This window comes from Mirounga angustirostris, unplaced genomic scaffold (genome assembly GCF_029215605.1).
Source record: "Mirounga angustirostris isolate CCGP_5_RB_7025 unplaced genomic scaffold, mMirAng1.0.hap1 SCAF_7, whole genome shotgun sequence".
NCBI classification, from domain to species: Eukaryota; Metazoa; Chordata; class Mammalia; order Carnivora; family Phocidae; genus Mirounga; species Mirounga angustirostris.
In genome coordinates, this window is record NW_026991715.1 from 127219300 (window position 1) to 127235329 (window position 16030).

Below are 16030 nucleotides of genomic sequence, written 5' to 3' on the forward strand. Positions count from 1 at the left end.
ACACAATTCACAGCACTCACCATAGCACATACCCTCCCCAATGTCTATCACCCAGCCACCCCATCCCTCCCACCCCCCCACCACTCCAGCAACCCTCAGTTTGTTTCCTGAGATTAAGAATTCCTCATATCAGGGGTGCCTGGGTGGCTCAGATGGTTAAGAGTCTGCCTTCAGCTCAGGTCATGATCCCAGGGTCCTGGGATCGAGCCCCACATTGGGCTCCTGGCTCAGCGAGGAGCATGCTCCTCCCTCTCCCTCTGCCTCTCTCCCTGTTCATGTTCTCTCTCTCTGTCTCTGTATCTCTGTGTCTCAAATGAATAAATAAAATCTTTAAAAAAAAAAAAAAGAATTCCTCATATCAGTGAGGTCATTTGATACATGTCTTTCTCTGATTGACTTATTTCGCTCAGCATGATACCCTCCAGTTCCATCCACATCATTGCAAATGGCACAATTTCATTCCTTTTGATGGCTGCATAATATTCCATTGTGTGTGTGTGTGTATATATATATATATATATATATATACACACCACATCTTCTTTATCCATTCATCTGTCAATGGACATCTTGGCTCTTTGCACAGTTTGGCTATGGTGGACATTGCTGCTATAAACATCGGGGTGCACATACCCCTTCGGATCCCTACATTTGTATCTTTGGGGTAAATACCCAGTAGTGCAATTGCTGGATCGTATGGTAGCTCTATTTTCAACTTTTTGAGGAAACTCCATACTGTTTTCCAGAGTGGCTGCACCAGCTTGCATTCCCAGCACCTGTTAGCTAATTTAAAAAGAATCTGAAGGTTGTGAATGACCTTACTCAGATCTGTTAGAAACATCAAGTGTTTGATTGGGGTGGATTATCCAGATTGCTGGTTCCCAATGAATGAATTTAGAAAGTGGCTTAGTTCTCATCCAGAGTTTTCCAAAAGAGAATGCAAGTTTATATTCAGTTTTACTGAGTTGACTATTTCCAAGGTGGTTTCTTAAAACTTGGGGATTTCACAAAATACTAAAATTTGAAAACTTTTAGAACCGACATAAGTAACAATATTTTCTCAGGTATGAGGATATTTAAACCATAGCCACCATTCATTATCACCACCGTTTCATTAAACAATTTAACATCAAAATTTCACAAAATGGACTACTAGCAACTTTACACTGACAATAAACACTGGGAATATTTAAGTGTTTAAAACTAATTTCAAATGCAATAAAAGGATCACACCAATAACGTTTTGCAATGTTACACTTTATGCTATTTTATTGATACAGGTTTGTCAGTCTGGAGATCTTAAGACGTTTGGGGTCCCCCAAAATAATTTTAGTGTTATGCAAAATGGAGTCCAAATGGCCACTTCTGTCTAGTACTTTTGTTTTTTATCACAGTCATTGTTGAAAACCCATTTTCATCTGGATATGTGAAAATGGAAGCAACTCTTCTGAGGCTACTTTAGTCAATTCAGAATATTCTGCGTAAGAACAGCAGGCCTATCTCCAGACAGGGCTAAAATTAGCAAGGACAGACTGGGCGACCAGTTCACAAGCACTGCAGTAAAGGTCAGTGGGATACAGCTGCCTTCAAGCAGGGCTGCAATCTGAGACTTTAGCCCTGAGTGCCAAACTGAAAGCTCTCTGGGAATTAGCGAGGGGAGAACATAGCTGCAGGACGGAGACTACCAGTCTGTAGACAAGCCATTGGATTAACTGGTATTATGTGCTTAAGCCAAAGCCGCACACTACTCACCACTATACATTGCTTGGGTATTGGTTCATCATTAGGTTTTACAGACTGAACAAAGGACAGGTAAAAAATAATTTTTTGAATGAAGAACCAATTCTTATAAGCACTGAGTGAAGTAGAGATGTTGTTAGAAGACACTTGGATCCCAAAGACAGTCTTTGAGCTCCATTAAATCTGCTAACCCAACTGAGAACCAATGAAAAGGGAAAATAAAAGTTTCTTATATCATAAACTCACAGGGATCTGATTGTTCTCCCTGAGTAACTTGAAGAAGGCAGTAAGGAATTTAATTTGAGATTGCCAATTTCTTTTCCTAGATACACATTTGTTCAGGGGGTAAGGATTTTTTTTTTTTTTTTTTTTAAACCTTGGTGAACATTCCTTCCATAAAACAAGCCTCCTTAATCCAATTTGGGTTGAGGGCAGCCTAGTGGGATAGAAGGTATAATCATCTATGATTCAGGAAGTCAGCTTTATAATCGCCAGGCTGACCTTGAACAAATCAACCTCTCTTGTCCCTTGTTTCTTCATTTATAATAAGAATCAAAAAGCCCTCTCTGACTCTTAACATGGCATGAGACCAGGGCAAATGTTTTCGGAAGATCAAATGTTTCTTCACAAGGCAGTTTTAGTGACCTGAAACAGGATATGACTAAAAGTACTTGCAAATAGTATATTAAAAGTCACCAATAAACTACTTAGATATTGCAGAATCTTCTTTAAAAACCAGAACTGAAAAAAATTAGTTATAAAAGGGAAATAAGAAAGGTATTGGAGTCCCAGTCACTAAAAAACTAAAAGCGTCGGTCTAAAAAAGATTTCTGACCCCCCCCTCCACCCCAAGTTACCCAATCAGGATCCTGCTTTCTAATGGCCCCTGGGTATTTTACCTGTGATGGTGCTGCTCAGTAGACCTTTTTTTTTTTTTCTTTACAGTCCTTAATTCTGCCTTTGATCTGCCATTGCTATCAGCGTTGATAAATCTATCTTGTGATCCAGAATTTTTGTTATCAACAGGTTGGCTTTATTGTTGGCTATCTTGTATGGAGGTTTTCTCTTTACTGATAACAGAAGACCTAAAGGGAAGGAGAAAACCATTTGTGCATTTTTCTTTGTTCTTGCCATCTCGTCCAGCTCCAAATCACTGCTTTATTAAGCTAGAAGGCTGGACTGAGTCTGAGGCAACTATTTCACCATGTGCCCATACCCCTAAAATATTGACTCTTGTAATAGGCCTCTAAAATGATTCTAGAGTCTTGGTTTTTCTCCCTAAAGAGCAGGGAGCTCTTCCTTCGATTCAGATGGCAACCAAGGATGTCTTAGATACCTGGATTGCTTTTAATCACAGCTGAAAAAATTTGTCAAATTTAGGGTCTTTTATATTGTTCATAATTTTCAGGTGGTCTGTTCTCATGAACACACAGATTTTAGAGCCCAGAGGCCCTGTTAAGTGCTACAAAGAGGATCTATCTTCCCAAATTTCCAGCCATTAAGATTCCCATACTCTGATTTCCTAATACTGGAGAAGTTGGGCTGGAGTTAGAAGTAATCTGGTCCAAAAGAAATCTGGTCCAGAAACCTGGTTTCTATTAAGTGTTCTTCAGTCATCTCCTATTTAGACCTCAAGCCTGCAAAGTGTGGTTTTCATAGCCCCTATTTGCCTGAAAAAAAAAGCATTTGTTCCACAGAAACATGAGATACAAAATTTTATGAGACTTTCCTTCTATGCAAGTTCCACTAAAGACAGATTCATTCTCTACTACTGACTGCATAAAACACAGAACGCTATCTGGCACTTTAACTTCCTTCTCAGTAAACCAAGAGATAATGTGATTTCAAATCTGTAGAAGAAATAGGCGCAAATTAAGTCAATGGCCCAGGGTCTCATAAACTCAGAGGTGGGCAGAAATCTGAGGGACCTCTGCTGGTGATAGTAACCAGAAATCTGCCTGGGCCTGCTAACCCTCCTGCCACAAGGTGGCAGGATTCCCCTGGCCTGAAATCTCCAGGTCACTGAAAGGACACTGATTTCCATCCACAGTGTATACATTATCTTCTTTGGGTTTAAGTAACTGTGTCAGACTGTCTGTTTCCAAGGGCTGATAAGCTCCAGCTCGCTTTCGGGATGTTAACCAGCAAAATGTTTTCCACGCCAGCTTGGTGGTAGCTTTTCACCAACAATAGTTACCAACCTTCTCCTTTTGCTTCATGCACCAATGTTGTAACTGGAAGGTAATAAACTCAAAGCCCAGGCTTCAGTAAAAATAAAAATAGCTATTATTTGTTACATACTGTAACATACCAATACTGTGGGGCGGGGCACCCTGCTAACCACTTTACATACATTTTATTTTCATTACGACACTGAGAGACAGGTACATTCTCATCTCCATTCTGTGGATGAGGACACCAGGATTACCTGCAGCTAGAAAGTGGTGGTTCTGGGGTCTGAACCCAGGCTCGTCTATCTCCGGAGCTAACTCTCAACCACCATGAATCATAAAGAAAAATTAGTTCATAGGGATGTACTGAAGTCATGTTTCTGCCATCAGATAAAATAGTTCATTGGTGAGGTAGTCGTGTTCACAGACTTTATTATGTCCTGAAGTGGGGCCCAAATTCTTCACCAAACTACAAAAGCATTCTTGTACCCTCAGTTCAAGCATGTGCTACACCCCTTGCTTTAAAATAAAACCAAATCTTAGATGGTTTCTCTACTTTGGTTCTAAAGACTGTGTTTTATTTGCCAAAATTTAAGTCACTGACCATTTCAAAAAGAATTCAGGTATATATGAATACAGTGTTGTTGTTGTTTTTTTTAATTAATTTGTTCTCAACATGCCAAATAGGGAAGTTTAGTATATTAAAAGTTCTGAGAAGTCTGGGAAATGAACGTGTGTCACTTTGTTTACCCTAGTTTGTTTTTGCCTAAACTGATCTGCCTCTGGAGCCTTTCTCCCTCCTCCTCATAGTCAGTGCCACATCCCTTGCAATCAGCAACCCCTGCAGTACCCTCTAGGAAATGCTACCTTGTACAGCAGCCATAAAGAACTTACCATTGCTTCAATACACTGTCCTCTGTCATGCCTCAGGGCCTTTGCATATACAGTTCCTTCTTCCCGGAATGGTTTCTCTTCTCCACCTGGATGAACTGTTACTCGCCCTTCAAGAAACAACTCAGATGTAACCCTCTCAGTGAAGTCTTTAACCAGCTTTCTTAGATTGTCTCTCCACTCGCACTGCACTGAGATTTCTACTACAGGACTCACTCATATTTTCATTATTTCTTCATGGTTGCCTCTCCCACTTGGTTGTTGTCTCAAGAGTAATGACCGTGTTTTATTTATCTTTATTAGCGCCCGCATCTCTAACCACACCTCGCGCTTAGTAGGTGCTCACGAGATGTTTGTTGAAGGAATGAATGAAGATGAGGAAACAGACTCAGAATGTTTAGGCAACCAGAGGTCACGTAGCTATTTCATAGCAGAGTTGGGCCTCACACATGAGGTGCCTTCACTCAATGTATCCTGCTCTTGTCGCTGTACCCGAATAGCAAATCTGTGACAGCGGGTCAGCCATCCCCCCGCACCCATACCCCGGGACAATACTAGTAAATCAGCTCCACCAAACCCAGGCTTTTGCTCTGGAACATCAAGCATCGCTCTAGGAAACCACTAACAGAGTGGGCCCATGAGATGAAAAATATTCGATCTCCTTGCCCTCTTCCAAACTATGTCCTCCTAACAATCCATTTTTGTGGATGTGGCAGAAGGCTGTAGATTGTAGAATTCCTCTCCTGCTTTGCTACAGACAAGGTACTGCGAACTACCTCTCTGTCACTGAGCAGCCTCTGTTCCTCAGGGAGGCCCCAAGGTGAGCAGCTAAAGGCTCCCTTCCCCATCTGCCCCAGTGCCTCCAGCTTTTCCTAGTAGCCTGCCTTGAACAAGCCGCTGCCCCTTGGCACCAGGATGCAAGAGCACATTTGCCTCCCACCCACTGATACACCAAGGTTTGCCCAAATATTTTCCCCTCGTATTTCGTAGAGGCAGTGTTGGAATATTTACTGGTAAATGCTGGGAAAAGAACAGGAACGCCGCAGCCGGGAAACCAGCTGATGGAGCATAAAGTTCATCACGAAGGTCTTGCCCAAGGCTGGTTTGGCCGACAGCACATCACCTATGCTCTGCCTTGCTGCACTGCTCTCTGGAGATACTCTCCCCAAATCCTAGTTTCCTCGGCTTTCCCTCCCTAGCCCCTCAGCCCAGAAGAGGCTGTTCTGTTCTGTTCACATGACCAAGAGGACCACAGACCACTAATCGATCAGTGGGCATTCCTTCTTTCTCCTCTTGTGAAGAGAAAAGGATGATTCTCCCTGCTGCTTCTGCTGGCTTCTACATCTTAAGACCCTCCAAAAGTAATACCGAAATAACTTTTTGGCATGCGGCTGTCCTAGAAACATTTAAAAATAACAAAAATGAAGTTGATGCACCATACTCTCATCCTTCCTATATGTCTGGATGACTAGCTGGAGTTGTAAAAGTAGCTAGTATTTATTGACTATTTATTTATTGAGCTAGTATTTATTTACCATAAGCCAGATACTGTGCTAAGTGCGTTATGTAAAAATCTCATTTGTTCTTCCTTACGTTTCCATATTATAGATACTATTCTACTCCTCATTAGAGGAAACTGAGGCTTAGGATAACTTGCCTAATGACACATAGAAAATGGCAGAGCCTGGATTCCACAGGCCCATCTGACTCTAAAGTCCATGACCTTGACTGTTACATTCTTGTAACCATTAGAACTGTCTAGTATTGGAAAGGGCCACTTTGACAGGTAATGAGTGAATTCCTGATTTGGAGAGGTGTTTAATCAGCTATCTGGATTACTGCAGTAATCTCAGAAATCTGTTCTACCAATATAGCTTGGTCTAATCACACTGGTGATTCTCTATTTGCCAGCATAGTGGCTTCTTATTAGTCCTCATTCTCTTATCATCATCATCATCATCATCCACCACCTCTAATTAGCACATACTCTGTCAGGCCTCTTTCTGAGCAGTTTTATTTACATTAATGTATTTAGTCACATTTTATAGATTTTTATAGGTAAGGGAACTGAGAAGTAAAGTGACTTACTTGTCCAGGGTCAGACAACCAATAAATAACAGAGCTGGGATTATGGCCCAGGCATCTGACTGTAGTCCATTCTCTTAACACTACATTATATTGTCTCTTAATATTTGACACACATGCCATACTCTTTAAAAACTTATCTTTCTTATTATCACAGGTATAATACATATTTGTTGTAAAGAAAAAAAGTCAAATAGCACAAACATATAATACAGAAGTTGAAAGTCCCCCATAATCCTATGTCCAGAGATAATTACTGTTACCTTTACTAACTATGTATTTATATATATTTATTGGTTATACTACATATAATACTCATTAATATGTATTTTTCATGTTTTTACCCTTAATAATATATCTGCAGTATTTTTCTATAACTCTTCAAAGCTCCACTTCATGTTTTTGAATGACCATATTATATGATCATAAACATGGACCTCATTATATTGACCATAAACATGTACCGGTGTTTCTACTGGTGGACATTTGAGTTTTTCCTACTGTTTTGCTATCATTAAAAAAATCTAGGGGCACCTGGGTGGCTCAGTCGGTTAAGCCTGTGACTCTTGATTTTGGCTCAAGGCATGATCTTAGGTTCCTGAGATGGAGCACCGTGTCAGGCTCCCTGCTCAGCATGGAGTCTGCTTGTCCCTCTCTCTCTGCTCATCCCCCCCTCTCGCCCATGCTCTAAATAAATAAATAAATAAAATCTTAAAAATATAATCTACAAGGACAGAAGGCCCTCCTTCTGCATGACCCCCAAATAATACAATAATAGTAATTACAATAACTAACATTTCACAGCTTACTATGTGCCATACATTAAGTAAAGCACTTAAAATAGAGTGCTCTTATTATTCACATTTTTAAGATTATTTCTTTTCATTTTTTTAAGTCAACTCCACTCCCAACATGGGACTCAAACTCACAACCCCAAAATCAAGAGTCATATGCTCTGCCAACTGAGCCAGCCAGGCGCCTCTTCACAGTTTTTTCAGATGAAGAACGGAAGGCACAGGAAGTCTCACTGCAAATAGGAAAGCTCAAATTTAAGCCCTGTTTTGATTCCAAATCACATTGCATATATTATCTCTAAAATCAGTGTAAGTGTTCTCTCCGAGCCCTTTCATTTGACATATACATATTCCATGGGTTTCGTATCCATTCCCTTCACTTCAGAATCTATCTCCTTGAGCTCCTGGACCATTCAGCCTACTAGATATTGCCAAGTGGACGCATTGTGGGTACCTCAAACTTAACACATCCAAAATAGAAATTATCATCTTCCTCAGGCCCTCTAGACATCCTCCAGGATGATCTCCACTTGTCAACACTATTTCATTTAGTGGCACTGCCATTCATCCAATTGTCCAAGCTAGAAACTTCAAAGCCTCCTGTGACTCCTGCCTCCATCACACCTCCCATCTAATTGGTGCTAAGGTCTTTTTAGAATAGATCACAAATTGTTTCTCAATCCATCCTCTCCACCTTCCTCCTACTATGGCTTTAGATAATTAAGGCTCCCAATACCTCCCCCTTGGACTGTTGTATCTGCCTCCTAACTGATCTCCCTACTTCTAAAATCTCCCTAGGTCCCATCTATCCTTCCATTGAGTAAATGTTGTAGAGCCAATAATTGATTATGTCATATCTGGCTTAAATCCTTCTGACTACTAAATAAGTTCTAAACACCTTAGCATGGCACATAAAACATCACAAAACCTGACCCTAATTTATCTTTCCAAACTCATCTCCAGCATGTTCTTACTCGTGTACCTTAAAACACAACCACCCTCGGTCACTTGTATTTCCTCAGAAATATCAAATATCTCCATGCCACTGTGCTTTTGTTCCTGCTACCAGAAATGCCCTCCTCTGGCTTCTCTGCTACCTGCTGATATTTTATTTTCCTTTGAAGACCCAGCAACCTGCCCCCAGTGTACACACAGTTTCCACCCATATTTCAATGTATTACTTGTCCTCTTTGTTTACATTTCTATTAATGCTTTACTACAGACTAGTCACCTAGTCACGTGTGTCTGTTTTTCTGAAAGGACTCTATCTTAAACATATTAGTATTTTTAGTGCCTAGAAGGAGCTTGATATGTAAATAATTAAAACTGAAGTACATTTGTGATTTAGGTAAAAGTTTACTCCCAAATCTAAGATGTTCTGTGCCTTTTCAATAGACTAAAATCTTAACTTGAGGATTGCAATTACTATTTAAACTTAGAATTAACTCCTGCTTCAAGGGGCCATTTCTGCTTTCACTTCTTTGCAGAGGCTTTAAAAGCCAAGAATTTGGGCTCCTGGCAGTGAACATCCAGTGGATGTTGTCATGGGGTTTCCGGAGGAGGTGGGGTAGAAAGCACAAGAGCACATCGGAAAACTCGCAATGTTCCAGGCCACGTGGGATTGATTATTCCAGCGAGATGCTCAAGCAAAGAGAACAATTTTTGTACTGGGTTTTTTTTGACATCTGGGCTTTGGCAGCTACTCCTATGGCTTTGCTCAGCAGTTCTTGGGGAATGAGATATGGGCTTGTTTCAGTGGAAGAAAAACCTCTACTGATTCAACTTCTCCTACAGCAGAACCCTTCAAAAGACTCTTCCTCTTACATGGATTTTCTTGCCAGGTCCCGGTCTCACTGCCATTTACAGAGAGAGTCAGTCTCCATGCACCTAAAGAAATTCATACCACCTGGGGTCTGAATGAGGTTAGACCAACCCCTCCTCATTTCTTCTTCTCCTATGGTTCTTTTCAAACCACAGACAAGGAACAAGGAACAGTGAAAGACTGGAAGGAAAACCTCAGGCTACTGAGGAAGTAGATTCACTCCAGCTACTTTGAAATTTCTCTTGTTAAATACAAGCTGAGTGGAACTTTAGCTCCAGTTTTGAGGGAGAAGGGGGAGGGAAGGCTGTTTTGCAAATATTGACTGAGCATGTACTCTGCCAGGCACCGTCCTATGCATTATTTTATTTAAAACACACAACAACTTCATGTGGTATACTATTATCTGTATTTTAATGATGGAGAAACCAAGGTTCAAGGAGGTTAAATGATTTCCCCCAGGCCACTTACTTAGTACATGGCAGAGGCAGGTTAAGCTGACAGGGATGAATCCAGTAATATATACTCTTTACTCATTACTTGTAAAATAAAATAGTAATAGTTGCATGACATACAAAAGCTTCTCATTTAAACATTCAGACCTATTACCTCCAGCATCTCAGAAAGATTATCATTATTGTTATTATTATTATTATTCCAACATCCACTGAGCATTTAAGACCTGCCAGAATTTGATCTAAGTATGCTGTATAATACATAATCTTATTCTCAGAAAAACCACCTTTTGAGCAAGGTACTATTATTTTCTTAATAAATAAATAGAGGCCGAGAAAGCTTGAATAACTTTACCCAGGTCAGAGAGCTGAGGTTGGAGCCCAAGTTTTAAATCCAAAGAGTCTGCCTTCAGAGCGTAAGCTACACTGCCTACAAAGAGCACATTCTGGTGCTAGATTTCAAAATCCCAGCTCTGCCTCTTCCTGGGTAAATACCAGTCCTCATTTCTCCATATGTAAAACGCACCTCTGGAGACTTACCTGCTAACCAAGTGTCTCCATATGTATTCTCAAATTCATCAAAGTCAGAATCCTTATTCCATAGTAAAAAGAAGTGCATTTTTGAAATATGATAGATGTGGGTTCAAATCTTACTACACTTACCAGCTAGGTGATTTCAAACAAGATACTCAAACTTTCCATCACCTGAACATGGGAGATAAAAACACCTACCTAATAGGATTATTTATGGGTTAGAAATAGTATATATATTTTTTACAATGCCAGGGGATTGGAAGGAGTTCTATAGTATACCTATGATTTTATTATGGGGACACCCAGGTGGCTCAGTCTTAAGCATCCGACTCTTGATTTCAGCTCAGGTCATGATCTCAGGGTTGTGAGATCAAGCCCCAAGTCAGGCTCTGTGCTGGGTGTGGAGCCCACTTGGGATTCTCTCTCTCCCTCTGCCCCTTCCCCCTCCTAAAAAAAAAAAAAATTATACTACATATATATATATATTTTGTTTTTCTGAAAGTTCATTTCTGAACTTTATATATTTAACTATATATATAACTATGTATTTTCTGAAAGTTCATTTCTGAAATGAACTATACATATATACACACATAACTATATATATACACATATATAGTTATGGTTCTTGACCAGGAAAATGTATTTGCATACCCATTAGCAGGTAGAGGACAAAGTTTCCCGTACACCATCCTCACATGGGCATTACTAGAGAGGCTAGAGAGCCCTTTTCTGGGTACTGATACAGCAGGACACAGTCTTCTATTGGGCCTCGTTGAGGTGTGGCTCTGACTCAGGTGGGTGGGGATAGGATGCACTGAATGTGTTCTCTCTGCTCATCTTGTCCCTCACCTGTCCAGCCTGGTGAGAAACGTACCCATTGTGAGCCACCTCTGGTAAACTACAGTCAGGGTCCTGACTCTCGCTCCATAACACTGCCCCTCCTTATTAGAGGGCTCTAAGGGAAAAGCACATGGCCTTTAGAGTCACACTTGCTTAGGCCCAAACCTCCAAGACTAAGTGAATTTAGGCACGTTCCTTTGCAGAACATTGGGCTCCCTTCCGTCAAATGAGAGCTATCATCCTAGGGATTTGTGAGGATTAAGTACTTCATGACTTCATGACTAGGATCTAGCTCAGTTATAGGCACTTACACCCAACAAATTTTAATCTGTCTTTGAAGAGAATAGCTCAAGGTCAACATCACTGTGAGATGAACAAAAAGCAATGATATGCCAAATAAAGAAAGGGACAAGTCTGCACAAAACACTCTTTTATTACTAACTCTGGAGATAATTAAATCCACCCCCTCCCCCGCCAAAATACTTGCCTTATATCGAAGGACCTAGATTTTGTATGTTCAGCAAGAAAAAACAAGTTTAATGTATTCGTTTACTTTGTATAAGTCCATATTGGATCTGTCACAAGTTGTCAGCTGAGATACTACCTTGTAAGATTTGGTTCCAATGCTCAGCATTGAAAGAGATCTTATAAATACTAAGTATTACTGCAGCAGACCCCCATAACATTGGTTTCTGAGGCACTACTAGAAATCAACTAGTTACTTCCAAAGGATTTGGCCAAATCCATAGTATAGGTTGGCATTCTGCCTTACTAGCAAGAATAACAAAGGTGATCACCGTTGGTGAATGAATCTGGGCAAGGCCATGTTATCCACATATCCACATATCCACACAGATGACATGGTTGATGATCAGAGCCAGAACTCACCTCTGCAATAGGTTAAGGAGGTCTCTTGTGTCTCTGCTTTTACTGTGCTCGCTTCCATATAAAAGGATTTGAATCATCAGACACTATAGATAAGTTGAGAAACACAGCAGGTTAAAGAGAATCAGATGGCAAGCAGCTTCATAATAAACCAAACTCAGGAGAGCACTAGTGGAATGGAGCTATCATGAGTTTACATTTCAAATTTCTGCACTGCATCTCCTCCTGGTTCCCAGCCACGGAGGACAAGGAGCCTGAACTGAAGGCTCTGAACACTCCCATGTTCTATGTGTATCATTCCCCTTCACTGCACCTACCACTGCCCTATGTGGCTACAGATCCCCAAAGTAACAGGGCCAAAACATGGCTGCAATAGTGGTTTCCATGAAGATTTTCCAAATAGCTATGACCAAATGGATGGACATAAATGAAATCTGTGTGTGGGTCCTAAATTTGCAGTTCATTCTCATGCTGTATCACTTTACTCTTAGGCAGTTTTCCATTTACAATTTTATTGCTGACCTCTCGTTCCAATCAAGATGGAATAATAGGGATCAGATTTACCCTTGCACTTGAAACAGCCAGTAAAAGAAAAAGTAAACAAAATATATGAAACTATCTTCAAGACACTGAACATCAGCCAACAAAGAACAGTGGTCCCTAAGAGAGGGCAACAAGTGAGATAAATCCTATGACTGCCCCCAGATTATTGCTTTGAGAGCATTTCCAGGCCATGATGCAGGGAAAGGAACAAAGTGAAGCTCAGCAGACTCCCCGAATTGAGGATAAGGAGCTGGGAGTCCCAGGAGGCTCTCAGAGCAGAGTAAAAAAGAGACAGCTGCATAGAAAAAGATCCAGGAATATTTGCAGTGGGTCCCCTTTAAATATTCAGCAGAGTATTGATTAGCACATCTAAAGCTGGGGAAAGAATCAGCTGACGGGGCTGGAGGGAACAGGGCTAGGTATAGTGCTTATTCCAACCAGCCAATCTGGAAAGCCTCATTTTTCATGGACCTTTGGGTGGTGTACTCAGAAGGCTTTTGCCTCAGTAATGGGGGAAATTTAGCCTTTGACTAAATGTTGCTCTAGTCTCATCTACTGAATCTTAAAAAGCAAGACCTAAAAGGACCAAACTATAACTGACTTCCAGAAAAAGTTCAAAAATACTTATAGGAATACAAAAATATCCAGCACCCAATAAGGTAAAATATACAAAGATAGCAAGGCATGTGTGATCCATATGAGAAAAATCAATCCCAAACTGATATAGATGTTAGAATTAGCAGAGAAGTATATTAAAACTGTTATTGTAACTTTAATCATGTATTAAAAAAATTAAGTGAGGACATGAAAAACACATTTTTTTAAAAGACCTAAATCAAACTTCTGGAGATGAAAATGTCTGAAAGGAACAATACACTGGATGGGACTAAGAGTTTGACATTGAAGAAAAAAAACCAGTGAACTTGAAGGCACAGGAATAGGAAGTATCCATAAAAAAAAATCAGGGATTATAGCAGTAGGTACAGAAAAATAATTTTTATAATACCCAATACCCAAGCTTATAAAATCCAACATCTATTCCTGATTTAAAAACAAAAATTCCTTAGCAAACCAGGAGTAGAAGGGAATCTCCTCACCCTAAGAAGGTATCTATAAAAAAATCTACAGCTAACATCAAATCTAATTGATTAAAGACTAAATTATTTTCCCCTGCAAACAGGAATTAGACCAGGTTGCCTGTTCTCACCACTTCTATTCAACATTGTATTAGATGTTCTAGCCAATGTGATAAGAAATAAAAGGCATCAATCAGAATGAAAGAAGTAAAGCTTTATTTGTAGATGACATGATCATCTATGTAGAAAATCTGATGAATCTATAAACAGCTACTAGAAAAGTGAGTTTAGCAAATTTATGGGACACAAAATTATTATATTAAAAAAATCCCTTGTATTTCTATATACTAGCATCAACAATCAGAAATTGAAATTCATATGACACATTTAAAATACCATCAAAATATGAAGTCAGTATGAATAAAACTAAGAAAAGATGCACTAGATATGTACATTGAAAACTATAAAAAGTATTATTGGGAGAAAGTAAAGATCATCTACACAAATGGAGGAACACCATGTGCTCATGGGTAAGAAGCACAAGATTGTTAAAATGTTAATTCTCCCCAAGCTGATCTATACATTCAATGTAATCTCAATCTAAATCCCAGCACGTGTTTTTGGAGAAATTGATACAGTGATTCTAAAATTCCTGTGGAAATGCAAAGAACCTAGAATACTCAGAACAACACTGAAAAAGAAGAAGAAAGGTGAAAAACTAACACTACCTGATTTCAAGACCTGTTTTAAAGCTACAATAATCAAGACAGCATGTTATTGGCATCAAGATAGAAAAACAGAGGGTGCCTGGCTGCCTCAGTTGGTAAAGCATGTGACTCTTAATCTCAGGAGCATGAATTCAAGCCCCACATTGGGTGTGGAGCCCAGTTTTAAAAAAAGATAGAAAAACAGATCAGTGGAATAGAGAAGAATCCATAAATAAATCCACATCCACACACACACACACTGATTTTTGACAAAGGTGCAAAGATAATTCAGTAGAGAAAAGAATGTCTTTTCAAAAAATGGTGCTAGAACAACCAGATATCCATATGCAAAATTAATTAATTAATTAAACTGAGATCCAGTCCTAGTACCATATAGGAAAACTGACTCGAGTGGATCTAGACCTAAATGTTAAACCTAAAACTACCAAAAATCTAAAAGAAAACACAAGAGAAAAATCTTTGTGGCTTTGGTTAGGCAAAGATTTCTTAGATAAAACATCAAAAGCACAATCCATAAAAGAACAAATTGATAAACTGGACTTCATTAAATTTTAAAACTTCTGCTCTTCACAAGACATTTGTTAAGAAAATGAAAAGGCAAACTGCAGACCAAGAGAGAATACTTCCAAATCATATATTTGTTAAAGAACTTGTATCTAAAGGTGCCTGGGTGGCTCAGCTGGTTAAGCGTCTGCTCTCAGCTCAGGTCATGATCCCAGGGTCCTGGGATGGAGCCCTGCATCGAGCTTTTTGCTCTGAGGGGAGCCTGCTTCTCCCTCCCCCTCTGCTGCTTCCCCTGCTTATGCTTTCTCTGTCAAATAAGTAAATAAAATCTTTTTTAAAAAAATAAAGAACTTGTATCTAGAATATATGAAGAACTTTCATTTTTTTCACTTTATAGCATCATTTATGGCATGAACTAGGAACATGTGTTTATACAAAGACCCAACAATTGGACACCGGCAACTTTACAATTATCTTAAAGGAGTCATATACAAGTCCACAGGCACCATACACACCGCGGTTAGGATATATGAAGAACTTTTAAAAGAATCATAAGAAAGCAAACAACTAATGAAAAATGAGCAAAAGATTTGGATCAACACTTCACCCAAGAAGATAAAATGAGAAATAAGGGCAAGGAAAGATGCTCAAGATAAATACAAATGAAAACCACAATGAGGGGCGCCTGGGTGGCTCAGTAGGTTGAGCATCTGACTTGTGATTTTAGTTCAGGTCATGACCTCATGGGTTGTGATACTGAGCCCTGTCTGGACTCCACATTCAGTGGGGAGTCTGCTTGTAATTCTCTCTCTTTCTCTCTCTCTGCCCCTCCCCCCACTTGTGATCTCTCTATCTCTCTCACTCTAAAAGAAAGAAAGAAAGACAGGAACGAAGGAAGGGAAAGAAGGAAGGAAGGAAGGAAGGAAGGAAGGAAGGAAGGAAGGAAGGAAGGAAGGCAGGAA

The 16030-nt window shown here is 39.8% G+C and overlaps 1 protein-coding gene across 2 annotated transcripts in view; it reads right to left on the reverse strand.

Annotated features, from left to right (window-relative positions):
* Positions 1 to 960: 960 nt before the first annotated feature.
* The window catches only part of TTC23L (tetratricopeptide repeat domain 23 like), a 53413-nt gene continuing 38343 nt past the window's right edge, over positions 961 to 16030 (reverse strand). Inside the window, exons 11-13 of one of the 2 annotated variants that reach the window (XM_064596801.1) lie at positions 12221 to 12303; positions 4806 to 4912; positions 961 to 2825 (exon numbers count right to left, since the gene is read on the reverse strand). In XM_064596801.1, the coding sequence (XP_064452871.1) occupies positions 4831 to 4912; positions 12221 to 12303 (165 nt within the window). In that variant the 3' untranslated portion in view covers positions 961 to 2825; positions 4806 to 4830. The remainder of the gene's footprint in view (positions 2826 to 4805; positions 4913 to 12220; positions 12304 to 16030) is intronic. The other variant, XM_054504514.2, reaches the window with a different exon arrangement.